The sequence below is a fragment of the Pelecanus crispus genome, chromosome 5 (genome assembly GCF_030463565.1).
Source record: "Pelecanus crispus isolate bPelCri1 chromosome 5, bPelCri1.pri, whole genome shotgun sequence".
NCBI classification, from domain to species: Eukaryota; Metazoa; Chordata; class Aves; order Pelecaniformes; family Pelecanidae; genus Pelecanus; species Pelecanus crispus.
In genome coordinates, this window is record NC_134647.1 from 17,549,773 (window position 1) to 17,572,987 (window position 23,215).

General features: G+C 41.2%; 1 protein-coding gene across 2 annotated transcripts in view; it reads left to right on the forward strand.

Annotated features, from left to right (window-relative positions):
• Nucleotides 1-23,215, forward strand: part of SMARCAL1 (SNF2 related chromatin remodeling annealing helicase 1) — a 42,244-nt gene that overhangs the window by 17,353 nt on the left and 1,676 nt on the right. The window contains exons 9-17 of one of the 2 annotated variants that reach the window (XM_075710218.1): nt 420-485; nt 8,458-8,598; nt 14,176-14,394; nt 15,199-15,269; nt 17,489-17,591; nt 18,716-18,898; nt 19,412-19,512; nt 21,039-21,135; nt 21,528-22,352. In XM_075710218.1, the coding sequence (XP_075566333.1) occupies nt 420-485; nt 8,458-8,598; nt 14,176-14,394; nt 15,199-15,269; nt 17,489-17,591; nt 18,716-18,898; nt 19,412-19,512; nt 21,039-21,135; nt 21,528-21,734 (1,188 nt within the window). In that variant the 3' untranslated portion in view covers nt 21,735-22,352. Of the gene's footprint in view, nt 1-419; nt 486-8,457; nt 8,599-14,175; nt 14,395-15,198; nt 15,270-17,488; nt 17,592-18,715; nt 18,899-19,411; nt 19,513-21,038; nt 21,136-21,527; nt 22,353-23,215 lie in introns of those variants that run through there. The other variant, XM_075710217.1, reaches the window with a different exon arrangement.

Genomic DNA, 23,215 nt, shown 5'->3' on the forward strand with positions numbered 1-23,215 from the left:
TTTTTTTCCTTATTGTTTTCATTAACCCCTTATTTAGGGAAGTGGCACTGTATAGGCCTCCTATGTTTGCTGCATTTAAAGGACACGTAGGGGCAAACAAGTATTGGTGTTGGAAATTATGTTCCTCTTTCTCCTTCCCTCTCTAGCCCCCTCTGCTCACTTGGTTGCAGTCATTTGAGATTCATGGCTTGATTTCTGTTCCATTTGCTTACAGCTGCAGGTTTGAGTGTAGGAAGCCTGTTACTGTCCATGTTGTCTTTTCATTTAGAATTTGATGTGACTATCCCAGTGCTTGAAATACCCTCTGGGATGATAGGCTTGTAATATTAGATAGCTGAGAATACTGGGAATCTGTTCTGTAGCCTGCAATTGGACTATGGATCAGAACTGTCTTCACTTTCATGCTTGTTTTGTTTCAGGATGAATCTCATTTCCTAAAGAACATAAAAACTGCACGATGTCGAGCTGCCATGCCTCTACTCAAGGTGCGTATGCTGGGTGCCAAACCTCCAGCAGCTAAGGTCAGGCTCCCAGAGCAGTGTTGCTCCATTTACCAGGTTTAGGAGCCAGCAGCTGAATTCTGTTGTTGTGCAAGTAGAAATACCCAAGTAACATTGTAGATCCAAGAGCAAAATTTCTCTCTGGGGCTTAGCCACTTGTTTTCATGCAAATGTTAGATGATAAGACCTAACAAAAGAACTTCAGAAGCTCCCTTGATCTAATTGTGGTACTGCCACTGATGAGTTTTATGGTGATGGGAAAAGGGGAATGTGAAAACTTACTGAATGTATTCAGAGAGAGGAGAAAGAATATGGTAGTGTCAACGTAGATTGTTTAATAGAAATAATCAATATCAGTTACCTCTTGGCACACAAATCACTGCTGTTTTATCAAAATGACATTACCTAGGTCCCTTCCTTGGCTTTGGTTTTGGGCTCTACTCCATTACTGCAAGCTTCCAATGTATTTGTGTGGCTGGGGTTCAGGAGCGCTCCTGCTGGTTTAAATGTACAGAACTAGTAGGAAATGGCAGAATGTGAGGTTAGCAAGACAAGTGGCCCACAGAACGGAGGCAATATTCAAGTTTGCAATAGCAGGAGAAATGTAAACTTTAGTGTCTGCCTGGGATCAAAGAATCAAACTCTCCCTGGTAGCCTCTAGCAGATTAAAGTTATGAGTATTTTCTAGACACTGCAGAGTCTGTACATTAGAACAAGGTAAATGCAGTTCCTCTTCAGCAATTATCAGCAAGTGTGTATAAAGAGAAGATTTGATCTGTGATGGCTTTATAGCAACCAACTTTTATATGCAAGATTCTTAATGGCAAGCTGAAGATGGTTGTCCTTAATAACGTCATTGTTCTCTTTAAAGGCCTGACTCGTCTTCTCTTGCCTTTCAGATCACTTCAGGCTTTTAATGTTGGGAAGCTAAGTAGGAGGTCCAATTTTATGAGCAGTTTTAAGTACAATAATTAGGGTGTATCTCTGAAAATGGTGGAAAATAACAAATTTACCTCATTGCAAAATGCTCGAAAGGCAGTCTCATCCTTTCCTACTTGTAGCTTTGTAAGGATAGCTTGTCAAAATTATTTGCAGGCTACAAGATATGAGAGTGAAAGTTGTAGCTGTTAAGTGGAGGTTAATTGCCTGTATGAACTTATTGAGAATTTACAGTTTTATACTGTCACATCACTGGTCTTAGAGAATTGAGAACTGGTGCTTCTGAAACTGAATTTCAGTCTTCTGAAAGCATTAAGAGTTTTGTGTTCATGTCACGCATTATCTCACCTGCAAACAGCATACAGTACCAGATGTTTTGTGTCAGATGTTCAGGTAAATTTTATTTTCCTGCTTGCTATCTATAACTTCTGAAGCGATTACTTGCTCTAATAGCCACTCTTCTGCCCTCCTTGCTTTCCAACACAGGTGTTTTGCTCTAAAACTAGTGCCTTTGGCAGCTTTGTCTTCAACTACTAGTGAGCGATGCTGTGTTCACTACTGGCACAGCTCATCCCAGCAATCCTTTCATATTTGAAAGAACTGCCAAAATACGAGGAGTTTTCATCACTTGAATACTGGATTTAACAACTATACTGTGTCATCTTTACAGTAAATAGTCAATGGGGTAAAAATGAGAGTATCTCCAGTATTTTAGATGATACTTTGAGATTATTGAATAAGAGGCATTGATAAACATGCTGCTGAGGATAATACTCTTGCTTTTGCCACCTTTATGTTAAAAGGATTAGAGCAGTGCTGGGGCTCTTAGAAGAGACCAAAAAAAGCTGTATCCATAGGCAAGCCCTTGATAGGCACCCTGCTTCTAGCACCTCAGTCCCTACTTTAAGTGTGAAGCATGCCTGTGCTGTAACCAGAGCCCCTGGGGCCAGCTTGTGCCTCATCTACCTCCTAAGCATTGCCACTTCTAATTGTTGTTAGCATTATGCTACTTTAAACTTTCTGAAATTGCCATAGTTGCTTACATTTCCTACGAGGTTCCCAACATACTAAAGCATGAAAGCTTAGCCTTGAACTGACTTTTGGGGACAGAAAAGGAAAAAAAAAAAAAAAACCACCTAAGAAATGTGATCCTTGGTCCTTACATTCTACAAAGATTTATGAGTCCATAATGACACTGGACAGATCTAAGTTAAAATGTTTCTGAGCCTGAAACGTTTCTGTCACTTCCATCTGTACTTAATGGATTCTTTTTATCTTGATAGAATCTGCTCCTGTGACTTCTCCATTTGAATAATAAGTAAAATATAAAAAATGGTGCAAGTGTTTAGACAGAACTGCACAATAATCAGATTAAATCAATACATTCTTAATAAAGATGACTTACCTTGGATATTAATTTCAAATCTGCCTTGTTAGACAGCCAAGCTGAATCTCCACCTCTGAAATATTTAACCCATGGTTACAGCATTTAAAGCCTCATTTTAGTTTAGATATGTGACATTGACTTGAGGTTTTCAAAATGAAGTGGTATTTTTAGCCACTTAGTAATTCATCTTTTCCTGGTTTCTTGTATATATTGCGGAGCAAGGGTGGTATGGAATTGTCAAGCAGAACCATGTGTTAAACGTGTGGCCTAAGTTTGTCAGTTGGGAACTCCTAGACTTTTTTTTTAATATTAAGAAAACCACAAACTGTGTGTGTGTGCAGTATTCAGTGTGTATAGTATTCAGTGTCTTTTGTGACATACTTAGCTGCTACCCTGACAGAGATTTAGGAAAGTTTTCCTTGGGACAGTGGGAAGTGTGACCAGAAAGACTTTTTAGTGCACGTATTATAATGGCTAGATGTATGGAATGATCATGCTTGCCCCAGGTTCTTATTTAATATATATTTTATATATATATAATTATATAATATTATATAATATATTAATATATACCAGTTTAGAGTAAGTATATAGACATGTTGTGCCCAATTGTTGCTATTGGACAAAACTTTGAGAGGAACTTGTAATTACACAAACAGTAGGATAACGTGAGCTGAAATAGCAGCAGCAAAATGTTTGGGCCAGATTTCTTATTCCCTTCGCATTCCCAGTGGATGTGTAAACTTGTGGGTGTGCAGACTTCTGCCTGGGGGAGAATGCTTCATCTGCCTACATGAAACCAGGTGGCAGAGTTTGTAGACAGTCTGTGTGCATCCCTGCAAAATTATGGAGGCGGATGGGTTGAAAGCCATAGTAGAAAATAGTCCTTTGATGTTTTGGCATGTGGCAAAAATCCTGCTTTCAAGCTCAGCCAGCTTTCGCGCTGGCCAGTCTGTGCCAGCAGCTGCATGAGATCTGTCCCCACCTTCAGCATCTCTTATGGTACTCAAGAGGGTTAGAAGTTCCTGTGTTCAAAGGGGTCCTTTTGTCTTGTTCCATGCATGTCAAAGTGAGAGTAGTCTCATAGTGTTGGGTGTTGGTTGAGTCACCTTTGTCAGGTCTGGCTTGTCTCTGCCCCTAATCCAGAACTGTGGCAATCAGTAATAGGACCTGCTTGTCACCTTGCTGTTTTCTTTAGTCTCATGACTAAGGGACTAAGTTCTTCTGGGCATACTGACAATACTGGTTGTTCCCTTTGCCTCTGCTCTGCATCTGCCTTCCTCGGAGGCAGAAAGTATCATGGTGTTATGCCTTTCGTAAGCATTTTGGGTTTTCTGTCCAAGATTAGACTGGGCCAGAGACATGAACATAGGAGAGGGAGTATACATGCTACCAATATCCATAAAACAGCAAAGCCCCAGGGGTGTACATGAAGATGAAACAACAGAATGGAAGTTTTTCACTGATCTGTGGTGGGATCTCTTGGGAACTGGAGTGAAAAGGATTCTACATCCTTCGACCAGCCGAAGTGCTGCATGGTCTTTGTTCTTCTGTAATTGCAAGGCAGTGGAAACTGGGCAAGGTCCCAATGGAACATGGATGAGTTTTTTGGAAGCACGACAGTAAGTTTTTTAGTGAAGAACTAGGTTAGAAACTGAGAAATAAAAAGTAGTATCTAATCAAAGATTCCAGTGGCATAAAATGGTCTTATTCCTCTTGTGCTCCCTATGAGCTTTGTTCCACAACATTTGGGTAATATTACTAATGTGATTGTTCCTATTGAGCTGCTGTTCAGGTTAATAGCATGATGCACATCCTGATGTTTGCAGGGTTAAAGGTCTTTATTTCTATTACGGAAGTCCAAATACATTGTGTGGCTGGAATCTAATACTCTTTCTGCTTGTTTTAATAAAGAGATGCTTAAAAATAATAGAGGGAAATAGGTCAATGCTGAAGGTAGAAGGTGAGGAGGAAACACAAAAATCTCCCTTTCCAGTGGGAAATAAATAGCACCTGTCTTTAGGCATTACAAATCCACATGGATTGGATAAATAAGCCTTTGTTTGTTGTCACCTGCTGAGAGAAGGAACTTCATCTTGAAATTGTAGAAGCTGTGGGCCCTTAAGGCTGCATCTTCAGATCTGCTCTTACCTTCCAATTACCATTCCTTCTCGAGATAGGGAGGTGGTGTAATTTGCTTCAGTCATAGCTGATCATCGCCATTTGACACACATTCTCTGTCTAGATGTCACTTAAGAATAGGGAAAGACATTTATATTTTTGGAATAACCACTGTAGGATCATCTTATGAAATGCAGAGCCCTATCTGTCTTATCCAAGTGCAGAAAAAGACTCTTCAAAACAGCTGCAACCCTTTCCCTTTATCAAATCTTCTATTTCATCAGGTGATTGTTTTATTATGGCCACTCTCAGATTTTTCATTTCACAGGGTAAGGTATTCTTATGCTAAGCAGTTCAAAATGAGAGAGTAAGCAAAAACTGGGGACACAAGTAATTGTACAGCCAGAACCAGCCACACTTACTTAAAAAAGTATGTCAGTCTGTTAGCATATGGCAGAGCTCATGCTGTGAAATTCATTTAACACAGAGACAGTCATTGTATGTTAATGAGGCTCTTTGCATGTTCAATTATTTGTTTGTGGCATAACCCCCCCCCCCCCCACCTACTCCCCTTTGAATCAGTTGGGTGCTGCCATCGGGGGTTACCATTTCATAAACTGTTCTTTGACTTTCAAAAGTGACTTTTGTAAATGTTGTCACAGCTGTGGAATTAATTCTTGCTGGTGTATTGTGTGTGCAAGTGCAATGCTACAAAGCCACAATTGTCTTTTGTTATTTAGTAAATGAGGGCTACAGAACAGGTCTCCACTAGTCAAATCATTGTCAGAGTTTCCTTAAGCAATCTCACAAAGTAGCTGTAGGAACAGTCACAAGGACACATGAGAGAGAGGAGTGCTTCTGGGGAAGATTAAACTTCATGCCTAAATGCTAATGAGCAGCTAACGTTGGTTCTCCTGTGTGGAAATAATATCAATTGATTGCAGATCTGTTTTTGCTAGAAAGTCCTTGCTGATCACTGCAATCTTATTTTCTGTGCTGTGGTTCCATATTATTCTTATAGACCTCAGAACAAAAAGGGTAAGCTCTCACTCTTGACAGCACAGAAGGTTCATCAGGAAACAAGAATTAAACAGTGATGGGCAGAGACTTCTCTGCAGGAGCAAATCTTTATTGGCGTCTATTCAAAATGAGTGGCCACTAGAAAAAGAGATGTGAATCAAAGCCATTTCTTTCATCCAGAATTTAAGTAAGCCTTCAACACTCGGAAACTTGTCTTCCTAGGATTTTTTTTTTTCTTTTTCTTTTTTCTCTTGGGCTCCTTCTGTCATGGATTTGAAAACTGAAAGGGACCCTTGGGGTAGTGAGTTAGACCACCTATGTTCCACACAGTTTTCTGGAATTAATTTCTTCAAGTTCTTCACAGGTCTTGTGTAGCTAGTGTCTTTTGGGGTTTTTGTTGGGTTCTTTTTTTTGTCCTTTTTTACCCCTTGGTTTGTTTAAAATGGTTAATTATAGAGGATGTATCACAGCCCTTGGTAAGTGCTTGCAGTGGTTAGATACCCTATCTGTTCAAAATTAAGTTGCGCACAGCAAAGCAGCAGCTGGATAAGTTTAGAATTCAAGTAACTTGTAACTTCATCATTCTCTCTTTTGATAACCTATTTAGGGATTGGGGAAGAAGCCTGACTGACTGTTTTGACTACTGGGGAATTAGTGTTCCAACCTCATCTCATGTGGCTCCTGGAGAGCACCCTCCAAAGAGGAGAGGAGCCTTGAGAATGGTGTAAAACCTTTCCACAGAGTTGGGTTTATGTTGCATTTAATGTGTCCCTCATCTGTTTTGAGTGAACTTTTCTTGCTTTAGCTTGTTCCAGAGTTAATTGAAATGAGCTGTCTGTAATTGCATGACCTCCATGTTGTCTTTTTTCTAGCAGTGGCCTTCTGTTAGTCCAGGAGGAAAAAGTTTAATTTGGAGGTTTCTTGCACATGTGGGACTGGCTTGTCTTGTGTTTTAGCAGATTTCTCAGGGTGGTATCAGTTTATTCCTCAAAGGCTTCTGCAAGGTATCGGATATTGTCTAGGTTCTGCTCAGTTGTCCTCGACTGTTACCTTAATTCTAAAAACTGACCTAATTTCTGCTTTATCACTTTGTTTCCTTATGGGATCTGGTATCTTTGGCCTCTGTGACTCCTCCCTCTTTTGAGTAGCATAGGCACCTCCGTCTTGTGCGAACTAACTCTCACCTTCTGATGTGTCCAAAGGCTTGACCTCTCCTCTTATTTAGTTCAATAAATATCCTGCTTTTTAAAATGTTTGTGGGAATTGTCTGATCCTGGTGGCGATCACATTTCCTTCTGATCTGTTTAATAGGGATGGAGGGAGAAGGCAGGTCCCACCTTGATTACAACTTTTATATATAAATATCTGATAAGAGTCCTGAAATTAATTTCCGGTAGCTGGTCTGTGAACTCTTTTTCCACCAGATTTGGTTGACAAGTGGATGAATCAGCTGAATAGATTTGGGTGACTGGTAGATCTCAGCAAAATGATAAAAGAATTTCATTTTCTTTTTCATTTAAATGTGAATGAGCTGTTGGTACAGATGTCACTCAAGAATCTCTTTGTTATTTTAATGAACCTGCATTAAACCATGCAGGAAATTACAAGGCATTTGTAATTTAACTACTATATGTGAATTTACAGCAGTAGAAATTCATAGCTCTCATCTAATGATAGAATTAGATAATAATGGAGGTATGAGGGTAGAAATGCATCTTGGAGGCTTTTATGTCTATAGCGTAATTTTTTTCCCCACTTTTTGGGAGCACCTACTTTAGATACAGGTTTCCCATCCCCTTCCTGTCTCCCCTACAACACATGTTTTTACAATCTTCTTACATGATTCATATTTATTAACTCATGTTCTAGCATCCAGCTAGCTGTGCCTAGACTCACCATGGCTGTCAGGTGGGCATTTTCTGGTCCTACTTCAGGCAGCTTCATCTTTCTCTCCTTGCTAGTAGAATTTAAAAAGAAAAAAAATGGACAAAAAGTAAGAAAAAATCCTACTTCTCTGGATCTCTTCTGCTTTTGTGAGAAAGACAGTCTGTTTATGGCTTGCTGTGATAGGTTTATTACAAGAAAATTTATTTTGGAGGTGAGGGTATACCTGAGAGGGTGTGTCATTTTCCTGTGACATCTGATGCCAAATGAAATGTTGAGCCAGGCATAAGATATTAATGTGTCTAGTAAGTAAATGCAAATTCAGAAAGTACTGTCATAAAAATTGATGTCCCCTTCCCTTACATCATGTGGATGATGAATAAGAAACAATATGGTTTGTTTTGCTTCCTAGAAGTTTTAAGCACCGTCCTTGAGTGTCTTCAGGCAGCGAAGGCTGAAAGTATCTGTGGAAGGTGACGTACTCTTCCATTTAGGGTGCTTAGACAGTGGCTCTGGGATTTTGTTTCAGGACTGGGGATGACTTCTTAGCAGGTTCTGCTTATATTGTAAGCTGTATGATAACACTGCTCCATTTTGCTTTTCCAGGCTGCAAGGAGAGTGATCTTGCTTTCAGGAACCCCTGCCATGTCGCGGCCTGCGGAGCTCTACACGCAGATCGCAGCTGTCCAGCCAGCCTTCTTCCCGCAGTTCCACTCCTTTGGGCTACGCTACTGTGACGCCAGGAAGGTACTTCAATCGGGGAAGTGGCAGACCGGGGCTCTGCATTTTTTTCAAAATGTGGAGGCTTTTTCTTTCCTTCCTTCTGTCTGATGTTACATCTTTTTTGAGAAAGTCTCATTCCAGAGTAATGTTTTGAAAGCTCTCAACCTGAGAAGCTCTAGGTACTGCAATGGTGGGCATGAATCATAGAGTCAGTAAAGCTTCTTGTCAAAATCTGCCCTGAAAGCCACGGAAGTAAAAAGCTGAATTTAAAAAAAAAAAAAAAAAAAAAAAGGCTCCATAGCCCTATTCTGATAAGAACTTGCCCCCAGAGTGTTTTAAATGGGCAGAGTAACTGTGGAGCCTTTAAGCAGCTGCAGATTTGGGCTAATTGATTAAAACGCCCCCAAAAAACCCAGTTTCCAGTCTGTTTTAGTGACTGTTTAACAAAGTAAGGCCTCTGTTGCTTGGGATTTTGGATTTTATACCTCCAGGCAAGTGAAAAAAAAAAAGACGACTTGTAGTCCATCTTTATATTCCACCTTCTTCTAGTTCAGGAAAAGGATGTGGTCCTCAGCATATCTTAAAAATAAATTAACTTTTCTTATCTTTGCCAGCTGCTTAGCAGTGGTTTCACCAGAGTCATTGAGTCCAACCACTGCAAGATCTTGGCTTTCCAGGAAGCCAGCATTTGCGGCCATGATGGCAGATGTCTGCCTTGTTCTCAATGTATGGGCGACTCAGCTGTGCTTGGATTGCCATCTCTAGGGCTGCTGTGTGTGTTGGAAGACACACTGCTAGAAGAAGAGCTCTTGCTGCTGCCTGTTGTACAAGGAGTCTCTAGGATATTCTGTGTTGGTTGCATAGACACAAAAAGGGGAACCAAAGTTCCCCTGAGTTCTGATTTGGAACAAGAGCCCTCTAATCTGGCTTGCCCTCCAGTTCTTCCAGGGCAAGCATTTAGCAGTTAGCATGTGGCACAGAATGGCTTGGCAGTGTGAGCATGGACCTGTAGTGCATGAACTTGCTTGCTCTTCTTTGTTCTTGAGTAATCCATTTCACTTCTTGTGTCTCATTTTCTGTAAGACTGGGCAATAACTTTCATCAGAGTGGTTGGAAACACCAAATGACCATTTCAGTGCTCAGAAAGACTTACAGAAGAACTGAATGTCATCAGTGTACGACATAAAAATAGTTACAGTTATTTGTAGCACTTTTGTGTTTGTTTTCTCTTTTTGGGGTAGCTAACATATGCCACGTTTCCATCAAGCAGATTCATATTACAGTCTCAAAGTTCTCAAGTCCCTTTTTTCCTGGATCTGAATGCCCACTTTTATTTTCATAGCTAGCATAGTGCTGTTCTACGTATGTCCAAATGTGCAAGATAGATAAGTGATTCATTGGCTTTGGTACTCATATGCTGATGCCATTGATTAAGGCCATTTAGCTTGCAGAATCACAGATACAGAACTTGAGTTCTGGAAGATCACAGCAAAGGTCTTATGTTAGCAAAGCACTGCTTTCCTGGCAGAGGATAAACTTGTTTCTCCATCCATGGTAGGAATCATATGGAGGGAGAGGGCCACATCTTCTGCTGAGCTTCATTATCTTTGTTGAAAGATTCCTGACTGAGCAGTGTCCAGAATGCTTCCTACTGGGAAATGAAGAGATGCAGCTTAATCTCATTGGTTTTCTGCAGTAAAAAGGAAAGTTGAATTGCAACATGTGAGTCTAAATAGGTTTGAAGTTTCAGAAACCCTTTGAGGGTAAAGTTCTGCATGACTAGCTGTTGCTTCAATTCCGAGGCATATGGACCTCAGGTAAGATGTTGAATTGGATAAAAGAAAGAAATTGTGTTTGGCACGATCCAGGTTGTAACAGTGTATTCTGAGTAAATGAGTTTTCAACCTACAATGAAACTCAGCATGGAGGTCACAGTCTGTATTGGCTTCCCTTCAAAACCTCTGCAGGGTTTCTAGTACAATTTTGTTTCTCTGTTTGACCTGCCTCTACTAGACAGTTGAACATTACTGGTATTCTTAGCACTCACCTGGGACATTTTGCTACAGTTAATGTCAGCAAAGGGTAGGGTGAACCTAGAAAGAATTTGGTTATTTAGAGAAGTGGGGCTGCTGGAAATGAAGAGATGTAGGTAGTATTAGAGGAAAAAATGGGACTGCTGAATATTGGGTTGCCATAGATCCACTCAGCTATGAGTAAATTAAAAGGTGTTTTGATGACTATAGTTGTTCCCTTATGACTGTAGTATGTTCCTCATGTTCTTTTTTGGAGCTCTAACCTGATATTGTGTTAGGAGTTACATGTTCTCTGAAGAACTGTTACGGTACTTTTGTTGTCATTACTTAAATAGGTTCTTCTTTCTGTCCTCAAAGTGGCAGCATTATAAGTGGGGATGGAATTGCACAGAACCAGAGAGGTTTTGCAAGGCTCTTGGAGATCTGTCAGGATGAAAGGTGCTGTGTAAAAATGTTTTGATATTAATAATAAATGTTTGCATTATAAGATTAAAGAAAAATTGATAAACCTGAACCATTCAATTTAAAACTAAAACCTGACAACTTTCTGTTTGAAGATAATACATTTTATGACAGAAAATTGCAAATATCTGGCAGATGTGATTAGAAAAGATACAAAATAAAAGTTTATAATTTTGTAATTGAACCTCCCAGCATCTGTACTCTTAAAAATGCAGCAAGTGAAATGTCACCTGCTTATTTACAAAATATCTCAAGTCTGTTTCCCAAAATACATGCTGTGAATTCATTTTTCAAACTGGGTGATGTTGGCAAATATTAAATAATTTCTATCTGAGCACATGCTCTGAATTTGTAAGAGTTTGGCAGCTTCTGCTAACACTGTAATAAGTTTACTGACTCATGTAAGATGCTGTAACACTTTGGTAAGAAAATCACAGTTGGATGCATTTGTTCTGGAATGTTATAGATCAAAGCCAGACGTGTATTTTGGCAAAATAAATGTCCCTCTTTTTTCTCTCTCTTCTTTTCCACAATAGGATATACTAAACTGTATTTTAATAATTCCAAAAATAATAATCTTTTTTATCACTAGCTAGGTGCAGCACAGAATTAGCATGTTTTCTTGTTTGCAAATTGTTCCAGCAACAGTCACTGTAAAAGAAATACAGTAATCTGAACATACTGTAGGGATTCTGCCCTGTATATGCTTTTTAATGTGGCAGTAGATAGTATATTGGCTCTGTGCCTTGTTCTTTCAGTTATGATGACGTTACTCTTCTGAAATGAATTGTGCTACCTGGACACAAAACATACGTATCACTTGCCTGTTATGGAAGTGGAAAGTGGAAAAACATTGGCTGCGTGAGTAGAATGAGGTAGCCTGAGGAGAGTGTCCAGGCCCCTTAGCAGGTTTTGCTCAGCAGCCTAGTCAGTGTTGATCCCTGCTACTTAGCTACCAGCGCACTGAGCAGTGTAGGCAGAGGGCTTATGAGGCTGGGTGCAGTGCCAGGTGGGTCCTTCTTGGTTTTGTACGTCTGCTCTATTGGGTCCGCAGAGCCTGAAGAAATGCAGAAAGGGGGCACAAAGACGGGGGCTCAGCACTGTCAGCTTTCATGCAGCATGCCTAAAGCTAATAAGCCCAGCTCGACTTGAGCCAGCTTTCACAGACCTGAGGGATCTATCTGCATTGGACTCCTGGTTTCAGGGAAGCAGAGCAGTAATACCCATGTTGGCTTTCTGAGGGCTTGGCTTAGATCCAGGTGGGCTTATTACCTCTAGCTGTATACCAGCATGCTGTTGACGGAGCCAAAGTTTTAACTCTATAGGATCCAAACTGGCTTTATATCTAGGTTTTGAGTTGTTTCCTGCTTTAATGAACCAACTATAGATAATCAGATGGTACCATAATTATGTAGGAGTAGATTAAGTCAAATGAGTTTTAATGGTGGCTGTAGTTGCCAGAATCTGAAGTCATTTAATGGCTCATATCAGTAAAACATAGCAACAGAATTGCAGATTGTCCTGTTATACCTCAACTTGAAGTAGGAATGCTCACTTCCAGATATCAGAGGGGTCTTAATTGCCTATGAGCTGTTTGATCCCTCCTCTCTGTCTCATTGGCATGTTCTCATCCCTGTTCTGTCAAAGCACCATCCCTTAATACAGTCAGTAACATGACTAACCTCATGGCTGGTATTATTTGTTTTTTGTCTCATGTGCTGTACAGGAGGAGGGAGGGTGCCATGAATACTTTGAAGCTTTTTCCTGTTTTACTTCCAGTTCTGTATTGCAGCAGGTTTCTCTTGGGGAAGGAAAAGAAAAGAAATATGAATTTTTAAGGTTAAATCTATTTTAGCAATTCATGTGGCACAATGAGAGTGGAGCAGCAGATCAAATGGGTTGGTGCTGAGGCTTGTCACATCTCCGTTATGTGCAATTCAGGAGGGTGTACGTATATGTGTGTAGGGGGTTACTTTGTATTGTTGTTCCAAGACCAGAGGTTGTAGGTTTGTCTTTTTTTTGTGACACTGCTAGTGAGACTTGGAATGAGAGCTATGAGGAAGATTCCTCCCTGCCCCTTGGTTTTCAGTATTTCTGTAGCTGTATTTCATATACTTATTTGTGAAACTTCAGAAGAAAGGTATCTCTTTACCCTTTAAGTCAGCATAAAAACCTTACTGGTCTCCTGTCCAAGAGAAAGTTGTTTAAAGATGTTTCCTTTGGGGAATGTACCAATTTTAATGGCACTATGTGTCAGCTTATTTGTTCTTTCCTGGAGAACAAATGATAGACTGTGGGCTTACTAGTAGGAGAAGTCATGAGCTGAGATTAATTGAACAGGTGTACATTGTCTGCACACAGGATCTTGGAGGATAGGGCAGGTTCAGAGGCAAGTGCTTCAAGGAGGAATGAACGAAGGGTTTGTTCAGAGGAGCTTTGAAGTGATGATGCTTTGAAGAGGCAATGCTTGGAGTGATGTATTTTGGGCCACAATTTATTTATGGTTTGCTTGAGTCTGAGCCAAACATGGTAATGGCAGAAACAGAGTATGTCAGGAAGCAGATCAAGAGACAGGTCACAGTGGAAAGCAGGCAATTTTGACCTAGCATTTAGTAGGAATGTCAGACAAGTGTAACATCTCTGTGAAGGCATTTGGGTTAAGGATGTTTGTCCTCATGCTGTTAGAGAAGATTTTTGTGTGTGTGTCTGCTTAAAGCTGAGGTAAATGTGTGTGCACAGAACTGCAGTGAGTTCTGTCGGCCTGCCCAAAGCTGCAAGTGGAGAGCTGAAACACCTTGCTGTGTGAGGATGAATACCAGGGCACAGTGCTGTGGTAGGAATCCCTACTGTTGTGTAGTCCTCTTCCCTGCACCTCCCAGAGCACTGGTAGATAGGAAGAAGGGAAGTTTATAAGTAACCTTCTCATGTTGGGTGGATTAGTTTGTACACTTCTATCTTATTGCCGTTTTTGTCAAATCTCTTTTCCTACTGACCGTTAAGTTCTTGCCTTGTCCAGTTCCTTGAAAGTTTATTCTACTCTTGGATCACCTGCAGACCAGAAGAGTCAGTCTCTTGTAAGTTTGATAACTGCTTTGATCTTTCCCAGATGCCATGGGGTTGGGACTACTCTCGATCATCCAACTTAATTGAACTGAAAATTTTGCTGGAAGAGTCCATCATGATCCGACGTCTGAAATCAGATGTGCTTTCCCAGCTTCCAGCAAAGCAACGCAAAATGGTTGTGGTGGCTCCTGAAGGCATTAGTGCAAAGACCAAAGCTGTCTTGGCAGCTGAAGCAAAGAAGATGGCCAAAGGATATCAAAGTGTAAGTCAGAAACTATTTTCATAATGAGCCATTGATATTTCAGGTACCTTTATTTAAAAACATCAGTGGAAAAACAGTACCCTGAGTTCCAAGGAAGGTCAGAGCCACACCTCATGTGAAGGCACAGTGGAAGGTTGTTGAAGGCACAGTTTTAAATGAATGTACAACACAATCAAACCAGCTCAGCATTTTTTCCTTTTGATTTATGTGGTCTACTTTGTCCCTTTGTGTGAAATACCATTTTCTCTCTCTTTTCTCCTCTCCAGTTAGTCCTTTCCAATTGTCTTTCATACCTCCTGCCTCTGTATTTACTCTTCTGTCTTGCCTTGTAATTGCATTCAGCCTACAAACGCAGCCTTGTTGAAGCTGTGTTGTGAACACAGCAGTAGCCAAAAATGTAAAAAGTGTATTTTTGCTTTTTTTGTTTGTTTTTGTTGTATGGATGGCAAATGCATGTTCTAGACACCTGGGTTGCTAATACAGTTCTGTAAGAACTTAGGAGTTTTCCTTGCCATTTTAGTTGGGAAATGCTTGCTCAACCAAAACTACATTTGTGATATGCTTACCATCCAACTTGTAGGAGTTGAGTAGGAGGTAGGAAGGGAGGTATCAGAAATAGGAGTGTGTGAGTATCTGCCATATGCAGTGGCGAGTAGACTTCCCCCTCCAGCCCCCTTTTGTTGTGCATTTTTAGGCTGATTTTTTACTAGCAAGGTGTTTATTGCAGCAGACATCCCAGATCTGTAAGCAGGAAGGAGAAAAGGCATTTCTGAGACTCACATTTATTTTTCTTTCTCTCTGCAGAAACAACAGGAGAAGGAAGCTCTTCTCCTCTTCTACAACAGAACAGCAGAAGCTAAAATCCACTCAGTCGTGTAAGCTGCGTGTCATTGCTTCATTCTTGCCTAGTGAAATATGTTTTTCTGCTGAGAACAGGAAAACGGTGCCTTAGAGATAACAGTGCAGGGACATGAAGCATAGCCTCAAGCCAGCTTAGAAAAAATTGATTTTAATTACAATGCACTAAACATTTTCTTCTCTCAGAGTTCCTAGGCTGAATAAGGCTTCTGATATCATTCCAGATATGGATCTAAACTGTCATTTGAACCACCTAAAATTACTTGGTGTTTGGGACTTGGATCAAGTTCCCTGGTCTGGACCCTATTTCAATTTAAGGAGAGGGGGAGTAATGAATCTAAAAGTGTCAACAGAATTTGAGAAGAGGAGCGCTGCAGTCCTGCAGCAGGAACCCTGAACCAAAAAGCTTATGAGATGGACTGAGCTTTAGTTGTAGCATGCTCTAAGGATGTCACAGCCCCTACTGAAGTTCTTGGTTCTTCACAGAGCTCATATGGGACCTCAGTAGCAAAAGTTTTCTATCATAGGTGTGCTTTTAACTCTGTCTTCCTTAGGAATAATTTCCTTCTGTGACTTTTTCTGTGCCCTTTCATCCTTAGCCTTTCTGCTGGGACTGCAAAGGAGTTGCTTTAGGTCATATAGCATGACTTTTTAATAAGTAGAATGCTAATAACATGAAGAGAGTTTACTTTTCCACAGCCCTCGGAATGTAAGGACCATCTGATGTGCACTGTGTGATTTCACAGTCTCAGACCTTGCTGCAGAATTTGCCTGTTTGGCACGGAAATGCACTTCAGAGTCCCAGTGCTCATTTCCGTAGAAGAGTTTCTTCCTTTTATGTTAGTGAACAGTTAGAAGACTTTCTTCCTTTTATTTCAGTTGCAAGTGTGAACTGAATATAAAACCGTAAAGTGCTGTTTACTTGACTCTCTGGTAGGAACTAGTCCATATTTTTTTTCTGGAGTTTAGTAGCATTTAAAATACCACTTACTGTAAGCTCCTAAGGTACAGTACCATCTAACTAATGGTACTGTTCTATGATCATCAGCAGCTCTCATGTCTTACCCTTGATGACAAAGTCTTCCATTGAAATGACTAGCCCTTTGTTAAATGGAATATGGGAATAAGATATAAAATAATTGTGAGTGTTGGCATCTGCTTGCTACACAGAATGTTCACTTTATTTGTTTTGCTTTAAAATCCAGCAATCCCACTTCTCTCCCAAGTTTCTTTGGTAAGTGATACTGTCACATAATTGGGATCTGAACATTATAAACCCTGGGAGCTGTCTGCAAAGCACTGATACATCTTAATATAGCGCTGGAAATCCTGCTTGGTGTTTTCTGACAGTTGCCTCTGACCTAAGCTGTGCTGTATTTAGCAAAGAACTTGGTATTCCTGATCTTTGCAACTACTTTGCTATTCCAAAGAAAAGGTGACATTTCTGTCTTCTGTTCTGATGGCTATTGCTATACTTAGTTACAAATTTTAGGCTTACAGGTGTTTTTCAGGCTCCAGTTGACCTGATTGTGTCACAAGTTACTATATAGAAATGGGTTCTGTAGCTCTGCTATTAGTCCAGGCAAAAGCCAGATGTTTTCATTTAATTAACACTGTTTAACTGCATTTAAAGGGAGTCTTGTTACCTTTCATTGGTCAGGAGCCTATAATTTCTAGAAATAGCTGATGTATTTAGATTGTTAAGCTGTAGTAAGTTGTCAGTGTGAACCCTTGCAAGAAAAGCTACTTTTAGGATACTCTGATCCATGCATTTACAGACCTTTTCTTCTAAAATAAAAACAATCCTAAGTAAACATAGAAAGGATAACCATATACAGATTATCTTAGTCTATTGTGATTATGCAAAAGTTAGAAATATGGAAGGGTGATTGAGGTCGTCAAATAAGTATAGATGACTTCCAGTTGACTGGTCTGGGATGTCATGTTTCAAGTAGGATATAATAAATTGATTCTCAATGATACACAAGTATAAATGTAGGCAGCTGTCCAGCTGTGGTGAAGAAAAATGAGTGGAATTTCCTGCGATGTCTTTTTTATTCTGTAGGAGTCTTGACTTGCTACTTGCATTTTACTGCAACTTTCTTATGCTAGCCTATTTCCTAGTTTCTGTGTATAGATGAGCAGTATCTTTAAAATTTGTTGTGAGCAAAGCCTGTATTCTCTCAGCACATAATTTGTAGAGTTTTGGGTTTTTTTTTTTTCCTCTTTCATGTAGAGAATACATCCTGGAATTACTGGAAAGTGGGAATCGTAAATTTCTGGTGTTTGCTCATCACAAGATAGTGCTGGATGCAATAGTTGCAGAGCTGGAGAAGAAAGTAAGTAATTGACTGAGTTGTCTTAACGTTGCCACTATTCCAACTTCAAAGCTGTTTAAGAGCTCCCCGGAGTTATGGCTGGTCAGATAGTTTATGAGAGTTAGTGGCAGTGATAATTTCTGCTTGCTGCACTTCTGAATGCGCCCTTCAGCAAGAGAGCTGAGTTGTCAGGGTGAATGACTCACAGGATGCACGTTGTATTAGCTGAATGGCTTTTTTTGTATTTAAGGTTCTTTAATCTCCATCATCTGCTCTGGAGCTTGGGAATTCTTGGAGGAGTGTTACTGTGTGTGGCCATCTCTGCTTTGTCTTCCAGGCTTTCCTCAGAGATGGAGAATGTAACAACACAAATCCAGCTTTGGTTACATTCCTTTATCTCTGTGGGGCTCTTACATTTTTGAACTGGTATACTATAGAGAGACTTCATAGACCTGCCACTCATCTCTCTGACTTCAAAAGTGTTTGGCTAATTATTCATGAGAGACTTCCATGGATGCCCCAAAAGAGTTCTGGGTCATGCTGGGGCAATGTGATGAAGGATGGTTTAAGTTAATATTCCAAACTGTAAACCACAGTGGCGGTGGTGACTTTGCTGCCTCTGTGGTAGCATCCTCCAGTAGAGCAAGGAGGTTGGACACTGAAGAGTTATGGCCCTGCACTACCCAAGTTTGTCATGCCTCTCCTGAGCCTACCACAGGGCAACTGAGATGTGTAGGATTCCATCTCCTCCCATTACAAACAGGGGAAGACTTAGGGAGGTTGGGGATGTTGTAGCAGCTCTAACATCAGCACGCAGACAGCGTTCAGCTTCATATTAAGACAGTTGCCTTTCCACTGTACCTGAGTTGCCAGCTTGTTGCTGTTCTTCCTGTTGCTCAGGGCTTGTGGGAGAGCAATGGACATAGGAGCAAATCATGCGCTGTGAACAGAGGGAAGGTACATTTTATGCTGAGCTACAGTGCCTCTGCCTTAAAGATGAGGAAAGGTCTTAAAGATACAACTGTTGCCTTTTTACTTTCCTGGTTCTGCCATGTGGAAGGGAAACAGAATCCACAAAAACATGGAAGGAGGATATGGGAAAGGGGACACAAGGCCTCTAAAAAGTGTCTTCTGCCTTTTCACAGCATGTTGAATACATTCGCATTGATGGCTCCACACCTTCAGCTGAGCGGCAGTCTCTGTGCGAGAAGTTCCAGTTCTCGGAGAAGCAGGTTGTGGCCGTCCTGTCCCTCACTGCTGCAAACATGGGCCTGACATTATCTGCTGCAGACCTGGTGGTGTTTGCAGAGCTCTTCTGGAACCCAGGGGTATGCGTCCTGGAGGGGATGGGGTTTGGATGCTCCCTGGAGAGCAGAAACGTTGGTGCTTGGGAGGAGATGTAATGGGCAGGGGACTTTCTCTAGGGTTTTTCCTCTTTCTTTCTCTGATGGCTACTTGTCTGTGCACCCCCAGGTGCCTGGGCTTGAACTAGTGAGGCTGGTTACACAGTTTGCTGGCTGGAGAAGATGGCGTGAAAGAGAAACATGCTCCTGTTTCTTAACTTGACAGAGCTCTCAACAACATGCCCAGCCAAGACCTGAACGGGTCCATCATCAATGCTGACCCTCTACTTTTGAAAAATGCTCAGTGCCTTTTGGGAACCTGGTGCACCAGATTACTTCTGGGCTTAGTCTGTGTTTGAGGATGCAGGTGTTAACAGGATCCAGATGAGAAATATTCGCTAAACCAAGAAGGGAAATCTCCCTGTTCTCTGGTGCTTATGCTATTTCTTAGATGTTGCAGCTCTCACTTTATTTTCTTTGTCATGTTTTTACATAAAGGTTTTGATTCAAGCAGAAGATCGGGCACATCGAATTGGACAGACCAGCTCTGTTAATGTTCACTACCTGGTGGCTAAAGGCACAGCAGATGACTACTTATGGTAGGAAGAGAAAAAGACACTTTGGTTCTCCTGCCGCCTGTTTTCACTGTTTGTCACATATGTGATATAAGGTGCTTAATGTTAGTGGTGATTTCCACAGCCTGTGAGGGGAGGAGCAGTAACTGCCAATCAGGGCTGCTGTGAGCTGGTGACATGGCCTGGCCACAGTGAACATAGTTAAGTGGATGACAAGCAGGAGGAATAAAAGTAGTTATCTGACAAAGAAAGGGATGTTGAGAGAAATTCTGGGAGAGTTGATGCATCTAAAACTTTCACAGCCTCTGTATAAGGAGAAGGAATTTTCTTAGATACAGCCCAGAGCATTCATGTGCTGGGGTACTGTGAAGTGCTGAGTACTTTCAAGCAAAGTCAACGGACACTGGAGATGGTTCATCGTATTGTGGATCAGGTCTGAGGAGCAATCTGGCTGCTGAGTGCTTGGACAGGGAGCTGTGGAGGAGGACTGCACTGTTGCTTTCCTCTTGCTCTTCAGTGAGCCCTTCAGATGGATTAAAGTGCTACTGACCCACCTCTGGAGACTTGTGGTCTGAGCCTTTTTGGCTGCAACGAGAGCTATCAGTGGACCCTGGTTGTTAGGGCTGGTGAATCTGACACCCTGGAAAAGGGGAGGGTCTGAGGAATCCTTAGTACTGCAAGGGAGCTGACCTGCAAATGATGAAAAGAAATTATCCACCAGCTAGTTCATTTGAAGTCCAAAATTACATCTTTATTACCTTGTTTAAAGGAACGAATGAATTAAGTGAACTTGTGCAGTTCCCAGAATATCATGATGGTAAATAATTATAACCCTACAATACAGGGATCTGGAAACTGATGCATCACGCACGTTTCATGGAAAGTTGACAGTAATTCTGCCTTTATTTGTGAAATACTGTCCATGCAGTCATTAATGCTTAATGGGAAGGAAATATGGCTGTTGAAAGAAGGACAGTGGCATCCTTTTTAAAGGCGAGAAAAAGAACAAGAAGACAAGGCTATTTGGTAAATGCATTAATTGTGCTGTGGCCTTTGCTTCTTTCAAAGTGTCCAGTCTGCAGGTGCATTTGGGGCCTCTTGGGCCAGTGATGATTTCTTCCTCCTGCAGTGCATTGGGAGATACCCTAGAAATGCTGATGTTATCTGTTGGTGGGGATTTCTATTGCTTGCTTTGGAGACTGAACACACAGGCTATTGGGACTCCTTTTAGCTGCGTCGTCTTGTTCTGACTTCGTACCATTGCTGTTGCCTCAGTCAACTAGTTTCCCTATTGGATATGTGTGTTCTCCAGATATTTATAGCCTGAAATCCTCCTCTTGTTACTTATTTAAATTGGATTGATTGATATCCCAAGACAGCATACAGTCATCATAAACATGAGCAGGACAGGTTAAGGAACTAACAAGCTTTGGTAGAAAAGCCATCTCTATACCCCTGTTATATCTTTTTTTCATCTACACATATTAAATGACACAGTGTCCTTGCATGATATTTTCTTCCTTTCAGTAATACCTGTTTATCTCTCCTAGGCCAATGATTCAAGAGAAAATCAAAGTGCTGGGGGAAGCTGGTCTTTCAGAAACCAATTTCTCCAAAACAGCTGAATCCACTAATTACTGCCCTAAGGTAATTGACCTGAAAGAATATCAATGGTCCCTGGGAGAGGCTGAATGGGCTTTGGCCTGTGTACATCTAGATTGGCAAGTGATTGGCAGGCTGACCTTACACCTGTTCTGCCTTTAATGCCACAGCCCAGATTCTCCAGCTCCTCCCACGATCCATGCCTTGACTTGGACTCTCCACAGAGAGTTCCCAAACCTGCTGCATGCAAGGAGATATGATAGCCTCCACAGCATATATATGTCTCTGAGATCTATGTATATATATAGCATATATCATATGAGATATACACACGTGCACTGTCTCAGGGGGAGTACCCTTTGATTGTTGCTCATTGTTGCTCACTTTGTTTTTATATGACAATGTGAATGCGGATTCTGCCTGTTCTAATTTCTCAGCCAGATCCAAAGCAGAAGACCATCTATGACCTTTTCCAGAGGACCTTCTCTGAGAGCAAAGATTACACTGATGAAGCTGTGCTTTTGGAGGCAGCTGATGCTTGCTGTGAGTTTGACTCTGGCAGTGCCTTGCAAGATACAGAGGGAGAGACGTGTTCAGTGAGTCCCCCCAAAAAGCGGCGTATTGAGGATTTTTTTAAAGTGTAATGGTGACAGCAAAGAGAAGGTAGCTAAGAGATTTTTTTTTAATTAAAAAAGGAAAAAAAAGCAATCAAGTATTATTTTTTGAGTTTTCAAAAATAAAAGACTTCAAGTTTTCTGTACTCCAGTGCGTTTCATCTCAAAAGGATGAGAAGGCAATCTGACAGCGTGATAGATGAGCAGCACACACCTGGCAGCCTGCAGATTTTGCAGTCGTGGTTTTGCTGATTACTGAGTGGCCATGGGCAAGTAGCATACTGCTTTGTTTCAGCATGTCAGCTTCCACAGTTGTTTTGTTTAAAAAGCAGATAATGGTTGTCTGCCCACAAGGCAGAACTGTTGTGAAAACTAACTTCTCAGCAGCTGGGGAGTGCTTTTAACAATCGGTCTTCCTTCTCCAAGAATTTTAGTATGTTATTTATAGGAGTTGGTTCACTGGCAAAATTTGGCCCTTACTTGGGTCACTCGCAAATTGGCTCTCTGGTATTCAGTTTGGCAGTGAGGAGAAAAGATCCAGATAGATCTTGGTGTTTTGTAGAGGTGGGAGGGAGGAGGGAGAGCCCCCAATTTTTGTCAGTACCTTGAAACTAAGTAGTATAACTATCTGCCAGGAGGTGTGTATTGCCTGTTAGGCACATCTGCCTGAGCATGCTGATCTCTGGCCTCATCTGCTAAATCTTAGGACCTGCTCCATGGCCCGCGCTTCTTATCTCAGTGGAGGGTGAAGCTTGTGCTGACTGCCAGGGATTGAGCCTGGCTGCTCAGGAATCGTGTGCGTGTGTGTGTTTTCTTCAAGACTCGCAACTGATTTCCACAGATGAGTGAGGAGAGGGGGACATAAGCGGACTTTTGTTCTCTTTTTGTAAGAAACCGATTCTGGACTGAGCTGTTTAAATAAAAAGTTGTTTTAAGTTGTGGTTCCCAAGCTTTTGGTACTCTTTCCATTTTAGAATTTCATCTCCCATTTGGATCTCAAGCTTTGAGAAATAAATGATGCAGTGGAAATATTAGCGTTTTTTTAAAATGTTTACAATGGCTGAAAGAGAGGTCTTTTTGGGGACACTTCCTTTTGTGCTTTCTAAAATGCATCAACTTTCAAAATGGAAACTCCCATGATACTTTGCTTATAGATGAATCAACAACTACTTCCATAAGACATTTACACAGGTACCCTAGGACCTGTTATTTGCTCCTATTACAGCTATGTGCAGGTTACACTGAGAATGCCAAAAGCAGCACTGTTGCTTGATGCAGTGATTAAAATGCCTGTTTTTGATTTGTGATAGTCTCTATCATCCTCTCAGCCCTGTGAACTGGGAGACCTGAACTCCCATCCTCGGTGCTGCCTGAGCAAAACCACTCTTCGGTTCCTTTCAGGAGCTTGCGATGCATTCACTTTCCCTTGGGCATGGCCTGATTCCACCTCACAGTGATGATGCCACTGCAAAAACTCTAGAGGCCACTTTTGATGAGGGCTTGATCTAAGG